A 23,759-nucleotide genomic window follows, 5' to 3' on the forward strand; every position below is an offset into this window, starting at 1 on the left:
TCACCAAAGAAAAGTAATTCCAGTATCGGGGAAATATAATGACCAAAAATCCACACAAACAACGAAAAAACAATTAACAGTAACAGTCAAAGGTTTAGACATAACTACTCATTCCAGTGTTGTTCTTTGTTTTTACTATTTTCTACATTTTATAATAATAGTGAAGACATAAAAACTATGAAATAACACATATGGAATCATGTAGTAGGGCGGCAAAGGGCGGCTACTTTGAAGAATCTCAAATATAAAATATATTTTGATTTGTTCAACACTTTTTTGGTTACTGCAAGATTCCATATGTGTTATTTCATAGTTTTGATGTCTTCACTAGTATTCTACAATGTTGAAAATAGTAAAAATAAAGAAAACCCTTGAATGAGTAGGTATTCTAAAACTTTTGACTGGTACTGTACATATATATATATATATTACTACTGAACAAAAATATGAACGCAACATTGAACAATTTCAAAGCTTTTACTGAGTTACAGGTCATAGAAGGAAATGTGTCAATTGAAAGAAACTAACTAGGCCCTAATATATGGATTTCACCTGACTGTCACCTACTTCTCCGGTCACCAAAATAAGTGAGGAATGTTTGTATGGATGTTTGTATGGAGGTCAATGTGTCAAATTTGTTTAAAAAAAAGTAATTGCTAATTTGCCACCTGAGGCTTATTTGATTTTATAGAAGTTTCATGATAGTTAGTTAGGTTGTTATGATTGCACTGATATAAGTGGAGTCACATAGCATTTCAGAAAAATTAACAACATTCGGTGTGTTCGTAAATTCGCTCTGGTTATCTACTCCAATTTCAGAGCACTCTCATCTGAGTGTGCCAGAGCGCAGAACAACTGATGAATTTACAAACGCTCAACAACCATTGAATATGGCCGGTGTCAGTAAACGTCAGCAAAACATTTAATTCAATTGTTGCCAGCAGCACAGTTACAGTCACCAACGCTCTGGATAACATGAACACTGCCTAACCAGCTCTACCAGGGCAAGTAAAATGGTCAGTGAGGTTCTCTCATTCGAGTCTGGAAGTAGCTAACGAGTTAGCTTTGGTGCTTGACTGCCATTGTGAGGTCAGAATGATTGCATCAACCCTACTCCTTGGCCAGAGCACCCAGTGTGCACTCTGAACACTCCGAGAGCAAAGCGCTCTGAATTTACAAACTGACAATGCTCTGAATTTATGAACCCCAGAGCACATTCTGGCACTCCAGATTGAATTTACAAACACACTCTTTATATCAGAGTTATGACTGTTACTATGGAGATAAATAGAATACCATTTTTTATTTAACTAGGCAAGTCAGTTAAGAACAAATTCTTATTTACAATGACGGCCTACCCCGGCCAATTGTGTGCCCCCATGGAACTCTCAATCACAGCCAGATGTGATACAGCCTGGATTCAAACCAGGGACTGTAGTGACGTCTCTTGCACTGAGATGCAGTGTCTTAGACTGCTGCGCCAGTCATCATGGATATAACCTGTTATAGTGTGGACATTGCCAATGAGGGCATCCACCATTTTAACGTGGGGTTAACTGGGTGGTGATTCCTGAGTTGGGAGCAATCTGCCAATGAAGAAAAATAAGATGGACTGCTTTAAAATTGAGATAGCCTCAATGACGCTGCCCATGCTGTCATAGACACTATAATGGCACAGATACAAAGATGTGTCCTAGCTATATATCTATCTATTTGGCCTGTTGTTTGCATGTTTATTTACTCTCTCATTGACTAGAATGGTCCCACCTGATCTGGTCTCTTCCTGCATGCTTTACATCAGAGAGGAAGAGGAAGAGGAAGAGGCCCAACTCGGTGGAAAATCTGTCTCCCTCCAGCAGGTGGCTATTTTCGTTTGTTTCGCTCACCAAGCATGGGGTTTTCAAACGGAGGTCAATGAGAGAGTGACGAATTTGGTCAACCAAAAAACGAATGGCTTATTTGCTATGTGAGGTTTATTTGATCGAATAGAAGTTTCATAATGCTTCAATTGTTATGACTGGACACGTAACATTCCGTAAACTTTGAGAAAAAACACTATATATTGGAGTTGTCTCGAGATTGCAATGCATACTAATAAAATAGGGCTCCCGAGTGGCGCAGCAGTCTAAAGCACTGCATCTCAGTGCAAGAGGCGTCACTACAGACACCCTGGTTCGATTCCAAGCTGTATTACAACCGGCTGTGATTGGGCGCCGCATAATTAGCCCAGCGTCGTCCGGGTTTGGCTGGTGTAGGCTGTCATTGTAAATTAGAATTTGTTCTTAACTGACTTTCCTGCCTAGTTAAATAAATATATAGCGTCATTGAATACTGGCTGTTGACGTCAACAACCCTCATCAAATATTCCAAAAAATATGACAAAAATGAGTTGTATCCACTAATCCAAAGAAAGAATAGGCGGGAGCTAGACAGACGTTTTGTGGACAACGAATACCACTGTTAGGGCAGAGGCGTGTATCTTGTCAGTATATCCATAATCTTTGCTTACATATTTGAGAACGAGTATTTTCTTTGTCAGAGCGGTCACTTGACTATCTTGGCAATATATTAGACAATCTTTGTTTCTAATCCGCGCTGTTAGGACCTTACTTCCACTCTAAACCGGATGCAGAATGTTTGTGATGTGCCTGATCATAAACATTTTATGATAAAATTACTCCCTACGTTTTGTAGCCAGCTGATAATTTGCTTCATACTTGAAGACAACCGGTACGTGATTATTCTTATTATGTACAACAACAACAACAAAACAAAAAAATCAGAGAGCAATAGCCAGGATTAAAACATGATGTGTATTTAGCCCTGGGTTGCCTAAAGCAAGTTTGAAAACTCAGCTGCTAGCTAGGTAGCTACGCTGGCTAGGCCGCTATCTATGGTAGTTCATTGGGTGTCTAAACCACTGCATCATGGATGACATCCAAAATGGCCATAACACCAGCATTGTAGAGGTCAACCGAGCTTCTGCAGTGCTGCAGAAATGTAGATATTATCCTCCAGATAGCCCAGCATATTTGAAGCAGAGGTGATACAGGAAATGCCAGGGGGATACAAAGTACAGTAACTAAGATAGTGGCGTTTTGGAAGATCTAACTCTAGCGAACTAGACTGTAACGTTATTAACTAGAGTTATTCAATCATTTTTGACAGCTACGTCGAAACATTGATAAACATTAATTGATACCTCAAACATCAACAGGCTTTGACTACTGTACTGTCTTGTTTATTTTTATTTATTTTTTTGTACACAGGTGGCAGCTCCAATGTCTTGTGCTTTAGCATCATAGTGAATATAACCGACTGGCTTCTCAATGAGGTACAGAGGTAAACAGCTCCTACCATGGTGCCATGGAACATCATGTCTCTACCGTTTCCACATCACTGGCACGGTTAGAGGGACAGTGTCTTTCAGCAGGGCCTACAGCACACAACAACAACCGCCCCCATCTTCAAAAGATGACGGAGCAGACAAACCTGTTGTTCCTATTCAAGAGCGTGCTGTGGCTACAATACAGAATCTGACTGACTTGGGGAAGCAGTGGGGACAGAAGTCAGTGAGCACTGCCTCAAACACAGTTAACTACTGGTGGGAGAGGTATGAGGAGTTTGTCGGCCTGAATGAAGTCCGAGATGCTCAGTCTCAAGTCACAGAGGTAAGTCCGTATGGAAGGCAAGTCAGGAAACTGAAGGTTGTGGTATTTTTCTCTAACTGTATCTCGCTATTTCATCACTTGAGGCTTAGTTTTTCTTGACCACATGACCTTACAAGAGGGAAAACTCTGGGTCCTGTGTATAGGTGTTGTCTGGAGACCTATAACTAGTGCCCAGAGTTCTTCCTGCTCAGGTCAAGTAGTCAGGGAAACTCCTGTTTCTATTTCTCACACAGTTTCCTAAACTTGTAATCTGAACAGCTCAAGACCCATAGCCTATAACTAAGGTCTATATCTAAGGCCTCAGAGGTTTTTCCGGTCAGATCATATACTTTCCCTAAATTTCTAATCATCTGTATATTTAGGCAGAGAGGGCCTTCATGGTGGCCAGAGGCATGGTGCGCGAGGCCCATTGCAGTCTGGAGGCCCTACAGGTCAAGCTGAAGGAGGTGAGGGACCGACTGGATCGGGTCTCACGAGAGGAGGCCCACTACCTTGAGCTGGCCACACTGGAGCACAAGCTGCTGCAGGTAATACTGTTAAGAGACATAATCAGATGTACAATCCATTGTTGAATATGAATGTATATTTTTGCTGTCACATTGCCCAATCCCATGAAAATACACACACACAGACGCACACACACAGCGTCAGCTGCAAAGCAGTTTGTTGTGCTTGAGTTGAAGAGACTCACATTGGCGACTTTAGTTGTTGTATCCATTTTTAATAAGGAAAATAAGACATTCTCACTTTTGTAGGAGGAGCGTCGCCTGCGGACAGCCTACGAGAATGCAGAGGGTGCAGAACGAGAGAAGTTTGCCTTATTCTCAGCTGGTGTGCGTGAGAGCCACGAAAAAGAGCGGACACGGGCGGAGCGCACAAAGAACTGGTCTGTGATAGGCTCAGTGCTCGGAGCTTTGATAGGGGTCATGGGGTCAACCTATATCAACAGAGTACGCCTACAGGAGCTGAAGACCTTACTACTGGAGGCTCAGAAAGGACCTGTAAGTCTACAGGAGGCTATAAAAGTCCAGGCCGGTATGCATAAGTCTCAACAACAGGAGCTGAGAGGCCTTATAGACACTCTGAGGGTTACTCTTCAGCATAGAGCAGCTCAGGTGATAGCTGAGAAGGATGTGAAGAAGCCAGTGGCTGTTCGGGTTCCGGAACCCATCGTGGTTCCACCCCAGCCTTCTCCCAGTGCCTCCGAGGCAGTTCTGAAAGAGATATTGTTCTATAGTCAGAAAGCACAGAGTCTTCTAGAAGGCATCCAGCCACAGCTAGGTCAGCTTGAACAGAGTGTTGGGAAGGTGGAATCAGAACTTCTGGCTGTTCAAAACTTGATAGAGACTTATCATAGGGAAGAAAAGCCGTCAGTAGTTATAAGTCAGCAAGATTCCCAGATGTTTGTTTGCGACACTAAGAGCGTCATGCAAGGTCTTGACCAGACGGAGAGAAGACTTGAGGCCTCAATAAGCCAGACTACCATGTACAACACTGTTCTGGCTTACGGTGCGCTTGCTGTCACTGTTCCTGCGCTGTATATCCTCTTTAGAGGTGTTTGACTAATGTTATGTACTGTAAGAGTGATATTAATCTTACAGGGTCCATCTTGATTTACAATGAAATAATTACATATTAATATTCTGATTGCTGTTTATGTTTTTACTACAGGCAAAATGAACCATGCACTGATGTTAAATCAATACTGTATATATTGAGTGTGAAGCTAAAATAATTTGGTTGCATTATCTAGATAAAAAGCAAATGTAATACATTGTAAAATATTTGAATTAGAGTACTGTCTATTAAAATGTAATACATTGTCAAATATTTTGTCATCTTTTTAATGTAAATGGTTCTAAACATTAGTGCAGAAATAATGTATAATTCCTGTAAAAAATGAGCGTAATATGTCATGTGTATTTCACAAAGAAAAGATGGCCAATATGTGAGAGAACACGGCACAATTCTGTTTCTCACGTCTTCAGTAAAACAACTGATAATCAGCTACCCGGCTTTCTGAGTGAAACAAATCGAGCGCATCCTAAGTATCCTGCTTTACATTATATTGACCTATCACAGAGTACTCTTTTTGCTCTGACCAATGATAATGCTGCTCTTTGGTACCATTATTACATATTCATGATATTTCGCGCGTTTTGTATATCACGTGATTATTTCGCGGGAAAAGTAAGTGGTAAAAAAAAAAAAAAAAACTTTTGCGTGGCAGCAGTAGAGACAAGCAAGCACGGAATAATGGCGGTGAGTGGTTATTATCAAAATCGGCAATATATTCATCTTATATGTTTCTTACTTGACAGATAGTTGATTGTTTATTTCACGTTTATCTATTCCACTTGCTCTGGCAATTGTAAACATGTTTCCCATGCCAATAAAGCCCATTGCATTGAAAGTTGTTTATGTTCCTTGATAAATTATCTGAAGATTTCTGTTTTTTCGTGAAGTCTTTTGCTCGCCAGTCAAAGTTGAGAAAGTGTTAAGAATCGACTCACGTTGTCTGAGACAGACAACTCATGTGCTGGTTAACGTTATATCCATAGTTGTATTAATCTTCATTAGTTCGCTAGCTAGCCAGATATCAAACTGATCTAAAATCTGTAGTTAATCGTTTATATTATATAGGTAAGTTCAGTGTTCATTGCCATGTAACGGTAACTAAATTACACAAAAAAAATGTGATCTGCATGGCTTCTATTGTTAGCCAGGTAGCTAAAGTGTGCCATTTTGTCAGCCATCGTAGCTAGGCACATCATTGTCACTATGAAAGTTAGCTGCTAAGAGCGTTGGGCCAGAAAGGTCGCTGGTTCGAATCCCGAAGCCGATCAGGTGAAAAATCTCATGTGCCCTTGAGTAAGGCACTTAACCTTAATTGCTTCTGTAAATCGCCCTGGATAAGAACGTCTGCTAAATTACTAATTTTAAATGCAGCAATAAATTACTGATAACGTTAGCTAGCTGGCTAGTAAACTGCTTTCCACAGTTTGAGCTTCTGTTCACCATCTTTAAGGAATAGGTATATTAATCTTAGCTAGCAAGCTATCTAGCACTAAACTGTGTGTTGAGACAATAGATGGACTCTGTAATATATGAAATGCAACATCTGTAGCAAATGTAACAACGCAAAAATACATCTGACTTGACTGCTTGTCTTTTTCTGTTGTCAGGATTCATCTGAGTCATATCACATGGCAACCAGCCCCAGCAGATTCTCCAGGCGGGGGGAACTGACCTCCAGCCCCGGGAGAGACTTGCCCCCCTTTGAGGATGAGTCTGAGGGGCTCCTGGGTGAAGGAACTCTGCCTGGGGAGGAGGATGAGGGAGACGGGGAGGAACTGATTGGAGATGCAATGGAGAGGTGAGCAAGGGAGGGGAGAGAGAGGTGTTCAGACCATGTAGTCTTGTACTGTAGTGCTTTACGTGTAGTGTTTTCAGGTTATAGCTATGTTATCGCATGTTTACTAAGCACTTATACCACAAATTATATAGGTTTATAATACAATATGATTTGCTTATACATTCTTCCCATCCCTCCCCATGCAGAGACTACCGAGCCATTCCTGAGCTGGACAGGTATGAGGTGGAGGGTCTGGATCTTGATGAGGAGCTGTCGGAGCTGTCTCCTGGAGCCAGGGCTGCTGCTGAGGACGCTATGAGGAGGAGAGACCGGGAGCAGGGAGGCAGGCTGAGGAGAGGACTGCTGTATGGTGAGAAGTTCTCTTTTTCATAGTCTGTTATATATTTTCTGACCATAAGATTAGTTGTTCTACTCTTAGATAGTGGGATTGAAATGACACACAATGGTCAGTTTTTAAGAAACTCCTCATCACCTTTCAACTCTCCACCTCCTCATCACCTTCCTCTTCCTTCTAACAGACAGTGAGGATGAGGATGAAGAGCGCCCGGCCCGGAGGCGTCGCCTGGCGGAGCGGGCTGCAGAGGGCACAGGGGTGGACGATGAGGAAATGATCGAGAGCATCGAGAACCTAGAGGACATGAAGGTAATAAAATATTTATTATATTCATTCATATTATTGACTTATATTTCTGTGAAGTCCACTGTATTTTCACCTACCTTACCTTGTACAACACAACACGTGCTATATTTATGGATTAATTGGTTGGGGGATGGATGGATTGATGGATGGATTAATTGGTTGGTGGATGGATTGATGGATGGATTAATTGGTTGGTGGATGGATTGATGGATGGATTAATTGGTTGGGGGATGTATTGATGGATGGATTAATTGGTTGGTGGATGGATTGATGGATGGATTAATTGGTTGGTGGATGGATTAATTGGTTGGTGGATGGATTGATGGTTGGTGGATGGATTAGTTGGTTGGTGGATGGATTGATGGTTGGTGGATGGATTAATTGGTTGGTGGATGGATTGATGGTTGGTGGATGTATTGATTGATGGATGGATTAATTGGTTGGTTGGTGGATGGATTGATGGATGGATGGATGGATTAATTGGTTGGTGGATTGATTGATGGTTGATGGATGGATTAATTGGTTGGTGGATGGATTGATGGATGTATTGCTTGCAGGGCCACTCGGTCAGGGAGTGGGTGGTCATGGCCGCGCCACGTCTGGAGATCTACCACCGCTTTAAGAACTTCCTGCGCACCCACGTAGATGAGAACGGTCACAACGTGTTCAAGGAGAAGATCAGCGACATGTGCAAAGGTACTCATACATACATACATACAAATATATATGGACACCCCTTCAAATGAGTTGATTCGGCTTTTTCAGCCACACCCGTTGCTGACAGGTGTATAAAATCGAGCATACAGCCATGCAATCTCCATAGACAAACACTGGCAGTAGAATGGCCTTACTGGAGAGCTCAGTGACTTTCTTCAACGTGGCACCGTCATAGGATGCCACCTTTCCAACAAGTCAGTTTTCAAATCTCTTCCCTGCTAGAGCTGCACCAGACAACTGTAAGTGTTTGTTATTGTGAAGTGGAAATGTCTAGGAGCAACAATGGCTCAGCCGCTAAGTGGTAGGCCACACAAGCTCACAGAACGGGAGTGCTGAAGTGGGTCAAATTTGTCTGTCCTCGGATGCAACACTCACACCTGAGTGACAAACTGCCTCTGGAAACAACGTCAGCACAAGAATGGTTTATCGGGAGCGTCATGAAATGGGTTTCCATGGCCGAGCAGTCGCACACAAGCCTAAGATCACCATGTGCAATGCCAAGCGTCGACTGGAGTGGTGTAAAGCTCGCCTCCATTAGACTCTGGAGCAGAGGAAATGCGTTCTCTGGAGTGATGAATCACACTTCACCATTTGGCAGTCTGATGGACAAATCTGGGTTTAGTGGATGCCAGGAGAATGCCACCTGCCCGAATGCCTAGTGCCAACTGTACATTTTAATGGAGGAGGAATAATGGTCTTTGTCGTATTTTTTTTTTTTAATGTTTCGGGCTGGGCCCCTTAGTTCCAGTGAAGGGAAATACAATGGCATTCTAGACGATTCTGTGCTTCCAACTTCGTGGCAACAGTTTGAGGAAGGCCCTTTCCTGTTTCAGCATAATAATGCCCCGTGCACAAGGTGAGGTCCATATAAAGATGGTTTCTCGATCAGTGTGAAAGAACTTGATTAGCCTGCACAGAGGACTGACCTCAACTCCATCAAACACCATTGGGATGAATTGGAACGCTGACACATCAGTGCCCAACCTCACTATAATGCTCTTGTGTTTGAATGGAAGCAATGTTCCAACATCTAGTGGAAAGCCTTCCCAGAATAGTGGAGGCTGGTATAGCAGCAAAGGGGGGGGCCAACTCTCATATTAATGCTGAATATTTCAGAATGAGATGTTTGCCGAGCAGGTGTCCACATACTTTTGGTCATGTAATGTATTTGTATTGTTAGAGCTTTGTTAGGTCTGTTCTGAAGTCGGACTGCAGAGTCACAAGGTGACTTGTAATTTTCAGTATCTATAGTAGGGCTGGGAATTGCCAGGGACCTCACGATACGATATTATAATACGAAGGTGCCGATACAATATGTATTGCTATTCTCACGATTCTATATGTATTACGATTTGATGTTCCTAACATTGCTCACCTATACCTCTGCTGCAGAGAGACGAGAGCCATGAGAACTAATTTTGATCAGTCAGGGGAAGTGCTGAAAACCATGTTGGTTCACTATTTTTAAAGAGGATAGAGAACAAACTATATGAACTACAACATTAGGGATTCTGCACCTGGCTTTACTCTACTGTGTCTAAAGGTTCACAGTCTTGACGAAAGATTGATGTATTTGATCCAACCCCATCCAGAGAACAAGGAGAGTCTGGTGGTGAACTACGAGGACCTAGCAGCCAGGGAGCATGTCCTGGCCTACTTCCTGCCCGAGGCGCCAACTGAGATGCTGAAGATATTTGACGAGGCAGCCAAGGAGGTAGTCCTGGCCATGTATCCAAAATACGACCGCATCGCTCAGGAGATCCACGTCAGGATCTGCAACCTGCCCCTCGTCGAGGAGCTGAGATCCCTCAGGTTAATACTGATCACATGTCTTCCATGATTTAAAAAAAAAAGTAGACTCCGCGATACAAATTTAGCATTAGTAGATCAGGCCTGACTTTTGCAGTAACAACAGAGCGAGAGGCTCGTCTCCTACAGTGTCACAGAGCTACAACGTGGCAGTAGAGTTGAGGGAACTCGCATGCACACAGGCTGATACTGAGCCTCTTGCATCACTTCCTCTCTATAGGATTAATATGAATGCTTTTTCTCCTCTCCAGACAACTCCACCTGAACCAGTTGATCCGTACCAGTGGAGTGGTGACCTGCTGTACAGGTGTTCTACCGCAGCTGGGAATGGTCAAGTACAACTGTAACAAGTGTAACTTCATCCTGGGGCCCTTCTTCCAATCCCAGAACCAGGAAGTGAAGCCAGGTTCCTGCCCTGAGTGCCAGTCTTTCGGCCCCTTCGACATTAATATGGAGTTGGTGAGTCAGTCGACCAATAGAAATACTCATAAAAAGGTTAGAAACATGAGTGGACCAATAAAAATAGTATCTAATGAGGTTGAACCAGGAAGGGAAGCCAGGCTTCTGCCCTCAGCGCCACGGCGGATTCTTCACCAGAATGTGAAGGCTGAGGGGCTGACTAATAGATAGACTAGGCAATAAATAAGTGTTTTTGACCACTGATAAATTTTTTTATCAGACTGTGTACCAGAACTACCAGCGAATCACCATCCAGGAGAGCCCCGGGAAGATCGCCGCTGGCCGCCTCCCACGCTCCAAAGATGCCATCCTGTTGGCTGACCTGGTGGACCAATGCAAACCTGGAGACGAAATAGTAAGTTTGACTCCTAACAGAACTAGTCTCTCTAATTCTCAACACTGTAGGGCAGTGTAACATTGTCTGCTTGTGGGATGTACGGGGCTGTGAGACGAAAGACTCATGTCATTGCATCAAGTATTATTTTAGTAGGTACTTGATGAATGCGAGGCCATTCTGAACAGCCATGTTTTTTACTTTTATTTTCTAATCCCAGCATCATGTCTGGAGTTAACATTCTAGATGCTTCTTGTCAAAGAGAATGTTAACATTCTAGATGCTTCTTGTCAAAGAGAATGTTAACATTCTAGATGCTTCTTGTCAAAGAGAATGTTAACATTCTAGATGCTTCTTGTCAAAGAGAATGTTAACATTCTAGATGCTGCTTGTCAAAGAGAATGTTGACTTAATAACCTAGCTAGCTGGTTGTAATAATAACTGCTCTTTTCCTCCAGGAACTGACCGGGATCTACAACAACAACTATGACGGCTCTCTGAACATGGCCAACGGCTTCCCAGTGTTCGCTACAGTCATCATGGCCAATCATATCGCTCGTAGAGACAACAAAGTGGCCGTGGCTGAGCTCACTGACGAGGACATCAAGGCCATCGTGGCGCTGTCCAAGGACGAGCGCATCGGCGAGAGGGTAAGTTAGTAACACCTACTGGTAAACTGTCAGACCACGAGCACATCAGAGAGAGACTCCATTAGGAGGGACTTTGCTGGTGCGACGTCAGACCACGAGCACCTCGGAGAGAGGGTGAGTTAGGTGGGACCCTGCTGGTACGGTGGGGGACCCTGCTGGTACGGTGGGGGACCCTGCTGGTACGGTGAGGGGGTGGAGGACCCTGCTGGTACGGGGGGACACCCTGCTGGTACGGTGAGGGGAGGGGGGCCCTGCTGGTACGGTGGGGACCCTGCTGGTACGGTGAGGGGGTGGGGGACCCTGCTGGTACGGGGGGGACGACACCCTGCTGGTACGGTGAGGGGAGGGGACCCTGCTGGTACGGTGAGGGGGGACCCTGCTGGTACGGTGAGGGGGGGGGGACCCTGCTGGTACGGTGAGGGGGGGACCCTGCTGGTACGGTGAGGGGGGACCCTGCTGGTACGGTGAGGGGGGACCCTGCTGGTACGGTGAGGGGGGACCCTGCTGGTACGGTGAGGGGGGACCCTGCTGGTACGGTGAGGGGGACCCTGCTGGTACGGTGAGGGGGGACCCTGCTGGTACGGGGGGGGACCCTGCTGGTACGGTGAGGGGGGGGGGACCCTGCTGGTACGGGGGGACCCTGCTGGTACGGGGGGGGGACCCTGCTGGTACGGTGAGGGGGACCCTGCTGGTACGGGGGGACCCTGCTGGTACGGGGGGACCCTGCTGGTACGGTGAGGGGGGGACCCTGCTGGTACGGTGAGGGGGACCCTGCTGGTACGGGGGGGACCCTGCTGGTACGGTGAGGGGGGGGACCCTGCTGGTACGGGGGGACCCTGCTGGTACGGTGAGGGGGGGGACCCTGCTGGTACGGGGGGACCCTGCTGGTACGGTGAGGGGGGACCCTGCTGGTACGGTGAGGGGGGGCCCTGCTGGTACGGTGAGGGGGGGGACCCTGCTGGTACGGTGAGGGGGGACCCTGCTGGTACGGTGAGGGGGGGGACCCTGCTGGTACGGTGAGGGGGACCCTGCTGGTACGGTGAGGGGGACCCTGCTGGTACGGTGAGGGGGACCCTGCTGGTACGGTGAGGGGGGACCCTGCTGGTACGGTGAGGGGGACCCTGCTGGTACGGTGAGGGGGGACCCTGCTGGTACGGGGGGACCCTGCTGGTACGGTGAGGGGGCCCCTGCTGGTCGGTGAGGGGGGACCCTGCTGGTACGGTGAGGGGGGACCCTGCTGGTACGGTGAGGGGGGACCCTGCTGGTACGGTGAGGGGGGACCCTGCTGGTACGGTGAGGGGGGGGGGACCCTGCTGGTACGGTGAGGGGGGACCCTGCTGGTACGGTGAGGGGGGGGGACCCTGCTGGTACGGTGAGGGGGGGGACCCTGCTGGTACGGTGAGGGGGACCCTGCTGGTACGGTGAGGGGGGACCCTGCTGGTACGGTGAGGGGGGGGACCCTGCTGGTACGGTGAGGGGGACCCTGCTGGTACGGTGAGGGGGGGACCCTGCTGGTACGGTGAGGGGAGGGGGCCCTGCTGGTACGGGGGGGACCCTGCTGGTACGGTGAGGGGGGGGGGCCCTGCTGGTACGGTGAGGGGAGGGGGGCCCTGTGGTCATAAGTCCTTCAGTCTTTTTCTTTGATGTATTTAATAACAGATACAAGCCCATTGACATACTGTGGAAACAATTATTAATGGCTTGTGGCACAATATACACTGAATGTACAAAACAATAGGAACACCTTCCTAATATTAATTTGCACCCCATTCTGTTTTGCCCTCAGAACAGCCTCAATTCATCAGGGCGTTTTATTTAAAGCGTTCCACAGGGATGCTGGCCCATGTTGACTCCAATGCTTCCCACAGTTGTGTCAAGTTGGCTGGATGTCCTTTGGGTGGTGGAACAATTATTGATACACACAGGAAAAACTGTTGAGATTGGAAAAACCCAGCAGCGTTGCAGCTCTTGTCACAAACCGTTGTCCCTACTACCATGCCCTGTTCAAATGCACGTAAATATTTAGTCTTGTCCATTCACCCTCTGAATGGCCACATACACAATCCATGTATCAAGACTTAAAAATTCTTCTTTAACCTGTCTCCTCCCCTTCATCTACACTGATAGGTGACATCAATAAGGGACCATAGCTTTCACCTGGTCAGTGTCTATAGCAAATGTTAATTGTCAATATCTGTAGATTGGCTTTTAGTCATATTTTCTTTAGTCTCATCCCCCACCGGTCCACCCTGTTCATCCCCTACTGTTTACACCCTGTTCATCCCCCCCACAACCGGTCCACCCTGTTCATCCCCTACTGTTTACACCCTGTTCATCCCCTGGGCTGTCTCCTGTTTCTCTGCAGGTCTTTGCCAGTGTCGGCCCCTCCATCTACGGCCATGAAGACATCAAGAGAGGCTTGGCTCTGGCTCTGTTTGGCGGAGAGCCCAAGAACCCAGGTTGGTGAACCATTCAACATCAGCGGTAGCCAACGCTCCTTCTGGAGAACAACCTTCCTTTAAACTGAGTTGGCTGTTTGATCAAATAAAAAAGCATTTTCAGTAGCTTTTTTGAATGAGGGCCACCCTGGTTGGCTGCTCAACCCTCTGCTATGATGCTTCTATCATCTGTCATTTATCCTTCCTCTGTTCTGGGCTCTTACCTTTCCCTCTTTTCTCCAGGTGGGAAGCACAAGGTGCGTGGTGACCTCAACGTGCTCCTGTGCGGTGACCCCGGTACGGCCAAGTCCCAGTTCTTGAAGTACGTTGAGAAGGTGGCCAGCAGAGCGGTGTTCACCACAGGCCAAGGAGCCTCCGCTGTGGGCCTGACCGCCTACGTACAGAGACACCCGGTCACCAGGGAGTGGACCCTGGAGGCTGGAGCCCTGGTGTTAGCAGACAGAGGGGTCTGTCTCATCGACGAGTTTGACAAGGTGAGAGGGAGAAAGGGTTGATATGATGGAAGAAAGGGATTTGGGTTAAACTAAGACTCTAGAGGCTAGGACCCTGGTGTTAATGGACAGAGGGGTCTGTCTCATCGACTTTAAGGTGTGGGGGAAAGGAGATGGTTAAGGTGTGTGTGGGGGAGGGTGGTTGAGGTGTGGGAGGGAAATGTGTGGGTTAGACTTGGGAGACCAAGTATAGTATATTTGAATGGAAGTGTAGGTTTTCCTGTCTGTGGACACTCCTGTCCCCCTCCTGTAGACTGCAGTGCTCAACATGTCTCCTCTCCAGATGAACGATGCAGACAGGACCAGTATCCATGAGGCCATGGAACAACAGAGCATCTCCATCTCCAAGGCTGGCATCGTCACCTCGCTCCAGGCACGCTGTACTATCATCGCTGCTGCCAACCCTATCGGTGGTCGCTACGACCCGTCTCTGACCTTCTCTGAGAACGTGGATCTGACCGAGCCCATCGTGTCTCGTTTTGACATCCTGTGTGTAGTCAGAGATACTGTGGACCCAGTGCAGGTATAGACTATTGGCCAACTTCTCAGCTTTCTGTTGTTCTCGCATCATCCCTGTAATGAGATGACCGGATGTTTTGTTAGTTAGCTGATTGAATTGACACTTTGTAACGGTTTTGACTTGAGGTTATTATTTATAGGGGTGCCAGGTAGGTTGTGCCTACCAGAGAAAACATTGGTTTCTCCTTTTAGTTTGGGTGGGAATGAGTCCCATCTGGTCCGTCAAGTCTACACCAATACAAAGGACTTATGTAAAAGTCAGGATGGAAATAAACTTTTCATAAACCCTTAAAACATTGGAAAGAACTTCAAAAACAACTATATTCTTTTGCGTGGGTTGTATTAGCAACAACAATGATTACACACATATAATAATATCACAATGAGTTCTGGTTCCTCCAGAAATGTCCTGTACCTCGGGCCTAAAAAGAGTCCAGCCCGGTAAAGGAGTTCAGTGAACTCAAGTGACTTTTGTCACGCAATGTTTGTCCGTTCATTCCGTGTAGCGTAAACCCAGTATTAAACATACAATCAATATAACAATTATTTTACCACAGAACTTTAAAGCGTATCAACTCTTACTAAGTCCTCAACTACAACTAACTACATAAATCAAAGTATACATCGCATCAAAACAAATGAAATACCGTATACAAAAAGGTGGTAGTCAGTCGGTCAGTCAGACAATCCAATCCGCCAATAGATCTCCAGCGGAGAAAGGCCACGAAGAACGGAGAGGTGTGGTCCACGGACGCAAAGAGTGGATCCGATCCTGGGTAAACTCTCTTAGGCTACAAAACACACGTTTAACGGCAACAAAACAAACGGAATAGAGAAGCTTCGGCACTGAGGGTTGAACACATCCTCATTCACGTCTCCATCACAACCCCTTTGCGCAGCTGATGCTGGCTATTTAATTGGGAATTAAAGGGAAAGCGCCCTATTGGAAGGAGCTGCACTGAGACGGTTCAGAATAATTCAGGGCCGTCACACACCCCTCCCCTGGAAAAAGCCGACCATTGCCCTGGAAGGCACATCTTGGTCGGGGAAACCGAGAAAGGTCTCATCGCTTTCCTCTACAAAAATATTCATTACTTTTTGGAGCTCACGCTCCTCAGCTGAAGGATCACAGGCCTTAAGGTGTGAGACTTCTGAGTCTGGGAATCCAAGAAAAGTCTCCTCACTTTCCTCTTCAAAGATATCCAGGACCTTGCGGCGCTCAATCGCCTCAATTCCTCAGCCGAGGGGTAACAGGCCTTAAGGCGTGAGACATGGACAACGCGCATATCTTCACCTGTGTCCTCTTTCACCACTCGGTAGTTCAAAGGGCCCATCTGCTCCACAATCCTATATGGTCCTTGCCATTTAGGAGCGAGCTTGGCAGAGAAGAATTGTTCAGCTTTCGAGTAAGGATGAGAGCGAAGCCACACCCGATCACGAAGCTGGAACTGCATGTCTCGTCTGTTCTTATCATAATTTCTCTTCTGCTTGAGTCGAGCCTGGATCGTGTTCTTTGAGACAAGAGCTCTCAAGTCGGGAGATGGACTACCTGGTCATAGCAAGCAGCGTCTGGAGTAAGCTGCTGGGGCTGTAGCACCATATCCAAGGGTCCTCGGAGAGGACGACTTAGGTTCAGCTCTGCAGGTGTGACTCCAGTGGACTCTTGCACAGCAGAATTCAGGGCAAATCGAAACTCGTGAAGGTGCTTGTCCCAGTGTTTGTGCTGGGTCCCTACATAGGAAGCAATCATTGTCTTCAATGTCTTCTTTGCAATATTGCAACCTTCTAACATGTCTTTGTCCCTCATTTACAGGATGAGATGCTGGCTCGTTTCGTGGTGGGAAGCCACATCAAGCATCACCCCAGCAACAAGGAGGGTGGCATGGCTGGTTTGGAGGAGGTGGTTCTGCCCAACACCACAGACGTGCCTCCTATCCCCCAGGAGCTGCTGAGGAAATACATAATGTACTCCAAGGAAAGGGTCCGGCCCAAACTCAACCAGATGGACCAGGATAAAGTGGCTCGCATCTACAGCGACCTGCGCAAAGAGTCCATGGTGAGTGTGTCACAACCGGTGGTTCGAGCCCTCAGCCGGTAAGACTGTAAGCTAGCTAGCTGAGCTAAAGCCTGGGGAGATGATGCAAGGCCCTTAGCTGGCATGGGCCGATTTCATGTTTTAATTTACTTTCTGAGTTGATGCCGAAACGGATACTTTTATCATGTAGTTGTATTTTGTCCTTGAGGGGTGTCGTGACCTTCATCTGTCCAAACTGTCTACTGTCAATAACAATTGAATAACTTAATGTGTCTGTGTAGGCGACAGGCAGCATCCCCATCACGGTACGTCACATCGAGTCTATGATCCGCATGGCGGAGGCCCACGCCAGGATGCACCTCCGAGACTACGTAGTGGAGGACGACGTCAACATGGCCATCAGAGTCATGCTGGAGAGCTTCATCGACACTCAGAAGTTCAGCGTCATGAGGAGCATGAGGAAGGTAAGCACAGGGAATGTGCTAGACTATTCGTGGTTTCGTGTTCACTACAGCAAATTGTAGCAAACCGTTTTGCAGCGGAAAAGGGTCATATGTGTTCTTCTAGTTCTGTGAAGGGTAAGATGGTGCAGGAGGGAGGAAAAGGGTCATATGTGTTCTTCTAGTTCTGTGAAGGGTAAGATGGTGCAGGAGGGAGGAAAAGGGTCATATGTGTTCTTCTAGTTCTGTGAAGGGTAAGATGGTGCAGGAGGGAGGAAAAGGGTCATATGTGTTCTTCTAGTTCTGTGAAGGGTAAGATGGTGCAGGAGGGAGGAAAAGGGTCATATGTGTTCTTCTAGTTCTGTGAAGGGTAAGATGGTGCAGGAGGGAGGAAAAGGGTCATATGTGTTCTTCTAGTTCTGTGAAGGGTAAGATGGTGCAGGAGGGAGGAAAAGGGTCATATGTGTTCTAGTTCTGTGAAGGGTAAGATGGTGCAGGAGGGAGGAAAAGGGTCATATGTGTTCTTCTAGTTCTGTGAAGGGTAAGATGGTGCAGGAGGGAGGAAAAGGGTCATATGTGTTCTTCTAGTTCTGTGAAGGGTAAGATGGTGCAGGAGGGAGGAAAAGGGTCATATGTGTTCTAGTTCTGTGAAGGGTAAGATGGTGCAGGAGGGAGGAAAAGCCCAACATAGATTTGTCTCCACTTAAGTGGTCATACACTATTAATATAGAAGGGTTGGACTGTCTGTCACAACAAGGTGAATACAGTATGTCTAACACTGGTTCCTGGTCCTCTTGATGTTACCTGGCACTCAGACGAGATGACAAACTGCTGCTTTTTATTCTGAAACTAATTCGGACCTGCCAACATGTACGCATTTTGCGTACCAACTATGCAATTCTCTGTCCAGGTACGAGATCCGAGTTAAAAGTATGCAGAAATGAATAGGGCCTGATTTGGTATTTATTTTACATAACAAAAACTGAGTAAATCTCACATCCCGATTCTCGAGCTGCAACACACAGACATGTACGGAGTTTGTGTCAACGGACATGGAGATGAATACATCATTATTGGACGTAGCTGCCCTGTGTCTGGCCCCCCTCCTGTTTGTTGTGAAGCTGAGTTTGCAGACTGTCAGCTGTACGTGAACACATGGACAAATCCCTTTTCGACCCCGTGTGTTGTGGAAAGGTGAACACTAATTGTTTCAAGCTAACGTCAGAGAACATAAGATGGACATTCAGTGGGCTCTGAAGGGCCAGCAGTTCACTCGCATTTTGCTATTGAAAGAAATGAAATGGAAAAATACCTGGTCGCGTTTGTGGGAGTGGGATACACATTTTAGTTCTGCATCTCATTAGGTGTTTTCCATTTAACATTACGAGGACCTGATAGACGGACCTGATAGACGGTAACTACTTCTGATCCACGTCACAAAAAGTATAATCAAAAATAAATATGAACCTCTTGTCATTAAGTGGAGTCGGGAGTTTAGAAGACGGCGCGATGAAGAATGAACGAGTGTCCGGTATTAGTTATAGAGGCAATGCTTCTAAAACGCCTTGGCACTAGATTTGAGATTGTATCAATTTCAAAAATCTGAAATTATGTTTGCGCTGCAAAGAAATACAATGAGCACCTTTTTACATGGGCTGAAACACCAGACTCTTTTAGCGAACAGCAGTCAGATTCTCTTTACGGTAACCTACTGAACAGCAGTCAGATTCTCTTTACGGTAGCCTACTGAACAAGCTTAGCCTAGTTAAGCTTTGTGTAGCCTGACTTCTACCATGGGTGTAAATGGAATGCTGTCAAAGTATTCCAACATTTTGCAAGACTTGATTTAGTACAATTCTACAATTGCGATCAGACTCACAAACAGCATGCGCACAAGCGTGGGGGGGGGGGATCTCAATTCGGCGTGTTGAATCTCATTTGCCGCATGCGTCTGGCACTCTAAAAGTTTGGACAGGGTTGCCAGGTCTGCTAAACTTATCCCTTGTTTCCTCCTCTCTCTAGACGTTTGCCCGTTACCTGGCGTTCAGAAAAGACAACAATGAGTTGCTGCTGTTCATCCTGAAGCAGCTGGTGTCAGAGCAGGTGGCGTATCAGAGGAACCGGTACGGAGCACAGCAGGACACCATCGAGATCCCAGAGAAAGACCTGGTGGACAAGGTAATGAGCTGTTAGTCATGAAGCTGGTGTCTTAATGAATGGTGTAAAATGTATTCCTTTCATTTCTACTGTAATGTACTATACCGAGCTGCTAACCATGGTGCAATCTCAATCTGAGATCGTTTCCTCTCGGTCTCCTCTCCCTCATTGTATTCTAGCAAGATGCGTCAGCGCTGTGGTAGTAGGATTCAGTCTTAGTCCTGAATTGAAGCTTTGCCTGTTTGATGGTTCGTCTGAGGGCATGGCGGGAATTCATATAAGTGTCCCGCTCCTTGAAAGCGTCAGCTCTACCCTTTAGCTCTGTGCAGATGTTGCCTGTAATCCTTGGCTTCTGGTTGGGATATGTACGTACAGTCACTGTGGGGACAACGTCATTGATGAAGCTGGTGACGGAGGTGGTGTACTCCTCAATGCCATTTGATGAATCCCGTAACATATTCCAGTCTGTGCTAGCAGAACACTCCTGTAGTATCCTCGTCATCTGACCACTTCCGTATTGAGCGAGTCACTGGTGCTTCCTGCTTTAGTTTTTGCTTGTAAGCAGGAATCAGGAGGATAGAATTATGGTCAGATTTTCCAAATGGAGGGTGAGCTTTGTATGCTTCTGTGTGGAGTAACGGTTGTATAGAGTAGTGTGAAGTTGCTTTCTATTTCTGTTCTTCCCCTTGGGGAAAATGTTTAACTTGTTGTCAATGCTGATATAAACTGAACAAAAATATAAATGCAACATTCTATATCTTGACTAGATTAAACATAATTTGGGGCTATTTGTGAAGTTCAATAGTTTCCCCCATATACAGTGCATTCGGAAAGTATTCAGACCCCTTGACATTTTCCACATTTTGTTACGTTGCAGCCTTATTCTAAAATTGATTAAATTGCTTGTTTCCCTCAATCTACACACAAACAATACCCCATAATGACAAAGTGAAAACGGGTTTAGATTTTTTTACAAATAAGTATTCAGACCCTTTACTCAGTACTTTGTTGAAGCACTTTTGGCAGCAATATCAGCCTCGAGTCTTCTTGGGTATGACGCTACAAGTTTGGCACACCTGTTTTTGGGGAGTTTCTCCCATTCTTATCTGCAGATCCTCTCAAGTTCTCAGGTTGGATGGGGAGTGTTGCTGCACAGCTATTTTCAGGTCTCTCCAGAGATGTTTGATTGGGTTCAAGTCAGGGCTCTGGCTGGGCCACAAAGAGTCTTAGAGACTTGTCCCGAGGCCACTCCTGCGCTGTCTTGGCTGTGTGCTTAGGGTCGTCGTCCTGTTGGAAGGTGAACCTTCGCCCCATAAGCCACCTCAAGTCATTTTAGAGTTTGGCAGTACTTCCAACTGGCCTTACAACGCAGACATGTGTGGGCAAGCGGTTTCCTGTAAAACGAGTGCCCCCTGTTGGGTTTGTGGTTATGGAATTGCCAGACATAAGTTACTGACAACTAACACAATTGCATTTTATCCATGACAATTTGAATGCAAAGGAATACCGTGATGAGATCCTGTTTTTTTGCGGGGGTGGTATCTGTATTACCAGTCCTGTGAAATCCATAGATTAGGGCCCAATAAATGTATTTAAATTGACTAATCTCCTCATGTGAACTATAACTCAGTAACAATCTTTTTGAAATTGTTGCATTTTGCCTTTTCGTTCAGTATAGTTGAATTGTTCTGTTCTCTCCTTCCCCAGGCCAGACAGATCAGCATCCACAACCTGTCAGCGTTCTATGACAGCGAAGCGTTCCGATCCAACAAGTTCTCTCACGACATGAAGAAGAAGCTGATCCTGCAGCAGTTCTAAGTCTGTCCATCTGCTGTTGCCTGGGGGACGACTACCTACTGTGTTCTAAATGCACCCTATTCCCTATGTAGTGCACTACGTTTGGACCTGGGACCGTAGGGTAGTGCACTAGTTTTGGACCAGGGCTCACAGGGTGCTGTTTGGGGGCACTATCTCAGTCTGGATGTGTAAATAATTGTAAATATTTGTCACGCTGTTGGGAGAATTCTAATAAATCGTAAAATGGCCAATTTCTTAGCAATGTTACAATTGGACTGGATTCATGGTCTGGATTCATTGTACGACTTGTGTGAATGTAACATGTATATTTCTTCATTATGAACTTTTCAACTTTCTCATCTTAGAACACAGCTTGTGTGTTGTCAAATTGAAGTGTTTTTGTAATGTTATGGTTTAGCTGTATTCATGTTTTTGAAAGATAAACTACAATAGTTCTGGGTTAATTTTGGTCGACCCAGAACTAAAGTATTGCATAATTTGACTGCACCATGTACACTTAGCAAAAAATAATAATAAACAGAACATGTAAAGTGTTGGTTTCATGATCTGAAATAAAAAAATACCTTAAATTGTACATTTCTCTCATTTTGTGCACACATTTGTTTTTCCCCTGTTCGTGAGCATTCCTCCTTTGCCAAGATCATTAATCCACCTGACAGGTGTGGTCTATCAAGAAAGTTGATGAAAAGGCATTACACAGGTGCACCTTGTTGGTTCCATTAATATGCTGTTTTGTCTACAATGCTACTGATGTCAAGTTTTGAGGGAGCGTGCAATTGGCATGCTGACTGCAAGAATGTCCACCAGAGCTGTTGCCAGAGTGAGTATTGAATGGTAATTTCTCTACCATAAGCTGCCTCCAATGTTGTTTTGGAGAATTTGGCAGTATGTCCAACTGGCCTCACAACTGTAGACCACATGTAACCACGCCAGCCCAGAACCCACACATCTTGCTTCACCTTTAGGATGGTCTGAGGGTGGGTGCTGAGGAGTTTTTCTGTCTAATATAGCCCCTTTGTTAGGAAACAACTCATTCTGATTGTCTGTGCCTGGCTCCCCAGTGGGTGGGCCTTTGCCCACCCATGGCTGCACCCCTGCCCAGTCATGTGTAATCCATAGATTAGGGCCTAATGAATGTATTTAAATTGACTGATTTCCTTTAATGAACTTGTACTCAGTAAAATATTAAAGTTGTTGCATTTTATATTTTTCTGTATATATTTACGTTGTCTGTCCGTGAGAGGTGTTGTGGATAGTCTGTGATTTCAGGTTGGACTCAGTCTTCTTGATGTTGTAATATGGTTTTCATCTGTACCAATGACTTTAATGCTGACCTTCATGCATTACAGTTCTGGGACTGTAGAAGTCAGGGATTTTTTGGGTTAATAAATGACAATTATTGAAGCTTGCCACGTGTACTGAAGACATGGTCAGAACGTGTATTTAGGAGGACTCAAAGTGTCATTTGCGGACAGTGTGTCACCTGCTGCCACTGCAAGGATCAACATCTGTAGTCCTAGTGGCCTGCTGCATGTACAGCTCTATCAGCGAATCGACATTTATGGGTGTGTCGGTGACGTAGAATACACATTGTTATAGCCTCGAGTCTCGCCATTCATAAAGGCGGTTTCTTCTGGTTAAAAATCACTGCAACCAGTTTTCCATCCAACCATTCTATGCAGATTTTTTTATTTAAATTACTTAACCTTTATATAACTAGGCAAGTCAGTTAAGAACAAATTCTTATTTACAATGACAGCCTTCACCGGGCAAAGACGGACGACGCTGGGCAAATTGTGCGCCGCCCTGTGGGACCATATGGGACTCCCAATCACAGCCGGTTGTGATACAGCCTGGATTCAACCAGTGACATCTCTTGCACTGAACCGCAGTGCTTTAGACCCCTGCGCCACTCGGGAGCCTGGAGTAATTAGCTGACTCATGAAAAAAGTGACTACTGGGCTGACGGAAACAGGACAATTTTATAAATGTGGAAAGAATTTGTTCGTTCGACACGGTATCTTTTTGTGTGTAAAATATATCATGCGTGAAATGGCGGTGGAAACTCTTTTATGTGCAAATTTTGATATAATAACCATATCGAAGTCAATTATCTTGGCAGTCACGTGATGATATGTTGTGTGGACCTCCCACTCGGGAAACAATGTAGTTTATTAGGCTACA

General features: G+C 45.8%; 2 protein-coding genes across 4 annotated transcripts; both read left to right on the forward strand.

The window, feature by feature from the left end:
- The first annotated feature begins 2,587 nt into the window (after nucleotides 1-2,587).
- On the forward strand, nucleotides 2,588-5,499 carry ccdc51 (coiled-coil domain containing 51). 3 transcript variants are annotated; one of them, XM_024414578.2, is made up of 4 exons: nucleotides 2,588-2,730; nucleotides 3,270-3,671; nucleotides 4,034-4,198; nucleotides 4,427-5,499. In XM_024414578.2, exons 2-4 carry the CDS (start codon nucleotides 3,330-3,332, stop codon nucleotides 5,231-5,233), a joined length of 1,314 nt encoding a protein of 437 aa, XP_024270346.1. In that variant the 5' UTR covers nucleotides 2,588-2,730; nucleotides 3,270-3,329; the 3' UTR covers nucleotides 5,234-5,499. The 3 variants fall into 3 exon arrangements, with proteins under 3 accessions (XP_024270346.1, XP_024270347.1, XP_042180790.1); XM_024414579.1 differs by lacking the exon at nucleotides 2,588-2,730 and adding an exon at nucleotides 2,930-3,073; XM_042324856.1 differs by lacking the exon at nucleotides 2,588-2,730 and adding an exon at nucleotides 2,939-3,043.
- Nucleotides 5,500-5,851: 352 nt separating this feature from the next.
- Nucleotides 5,852-22,149, forward strand: LOC112246280 (DNA replication licensing factor mcm2). The gene is made up of 16 exons (XM_042324855.1): nucleotides 5,852-5,933; nucleotides 6,857-7,047; nucleotides 7,233-7,396; nucleotides 7,566-7,690; nucleotides 8,245-8,383; nucleotides 9,997-10,216; nucleotides 10,465-10,672; nucleotides 10,893-11,027; nucleotides 11,465-11,656; nucleotides 14,022-14,115; nucleotides 14,338-14,588; nucleotides 14,890-15,129; nucleotides 16,939-17,181; nucleotides 17,442-17,624; nucleotides 19,623-19,778; nucleotides 21,465-22,149. The coding sequence occupies exons 1-16, from the start codon at nucleotides 5,928-5,930 to the stop codon at nucleotides 21,573-21,575; spliced, it is 2,658 nt and encodes an 885-aa protein (XP_042180789.1). The 5' UTR covers nucleotides 5,852-5,927; the 3' UTR covers nucleotides 21,576-22,149.
- The last annotated feature ends 1,610 nt before the right edge of the window (nucleotides 22,150-23,759 follow it).

This window comes from Oncorhynchus tshawytscha, linkage group LG07 (genome assembly GCF_018296145.1).
Source record: "Oncorhynchus tshawytscha isolate Ot180627B linkage group LG07, Otsh_v2.0, whole genome shotgun sequence".
NCBI classification, from domain to species: Eukaryota; Metazoa; Chordata; class Actinopteri; order Salmoniformes; family Salmonidae; genus Oncorhynchus; species Oncorhynchus tshawytscha.

Bases quoted from the DNA above. Each gene is read 5' to 3' on its own strand.
- ccdc51 (XM_024414578.2), top strand. From the start codon at position 3,330: ATGAGGTACAGAGGTAAACAGCTCCTACCATGGTGCCATGGAACATCA. The intron at 3,672-4,033 runs GTAAGTCCGTAT...CTGTATATTTAG, and splicing joins CTCAGTCTCAAGTCACAGAG to GCAGAGAGGGCCTTCATGGT. The intron at 4,199-4,426 runs GTAATACTGTTA...TCACTTTTGTAG, and splicing joins TGGAGCACAAGCTGCTGCAG to GAGGAGCGTCGCCTGCGGAC.
- LOC112246280 (XM_042324855.1), top strand. The intron at 7,397-7,565 runs GTGAGAAGTTCT...TCCTTCTAACAG, and splicing joins GAGGAGAGGACTGCTGTATG to ACAGTGAGGATGAGGATGAA. The intron at 11,028-11,464 runs GTAAGTTTGACT...CTTTTCCTCCAG, and splicing joins GCAAACCTGGAGACGAAATA to GAACTGACCGGGATCTACAA.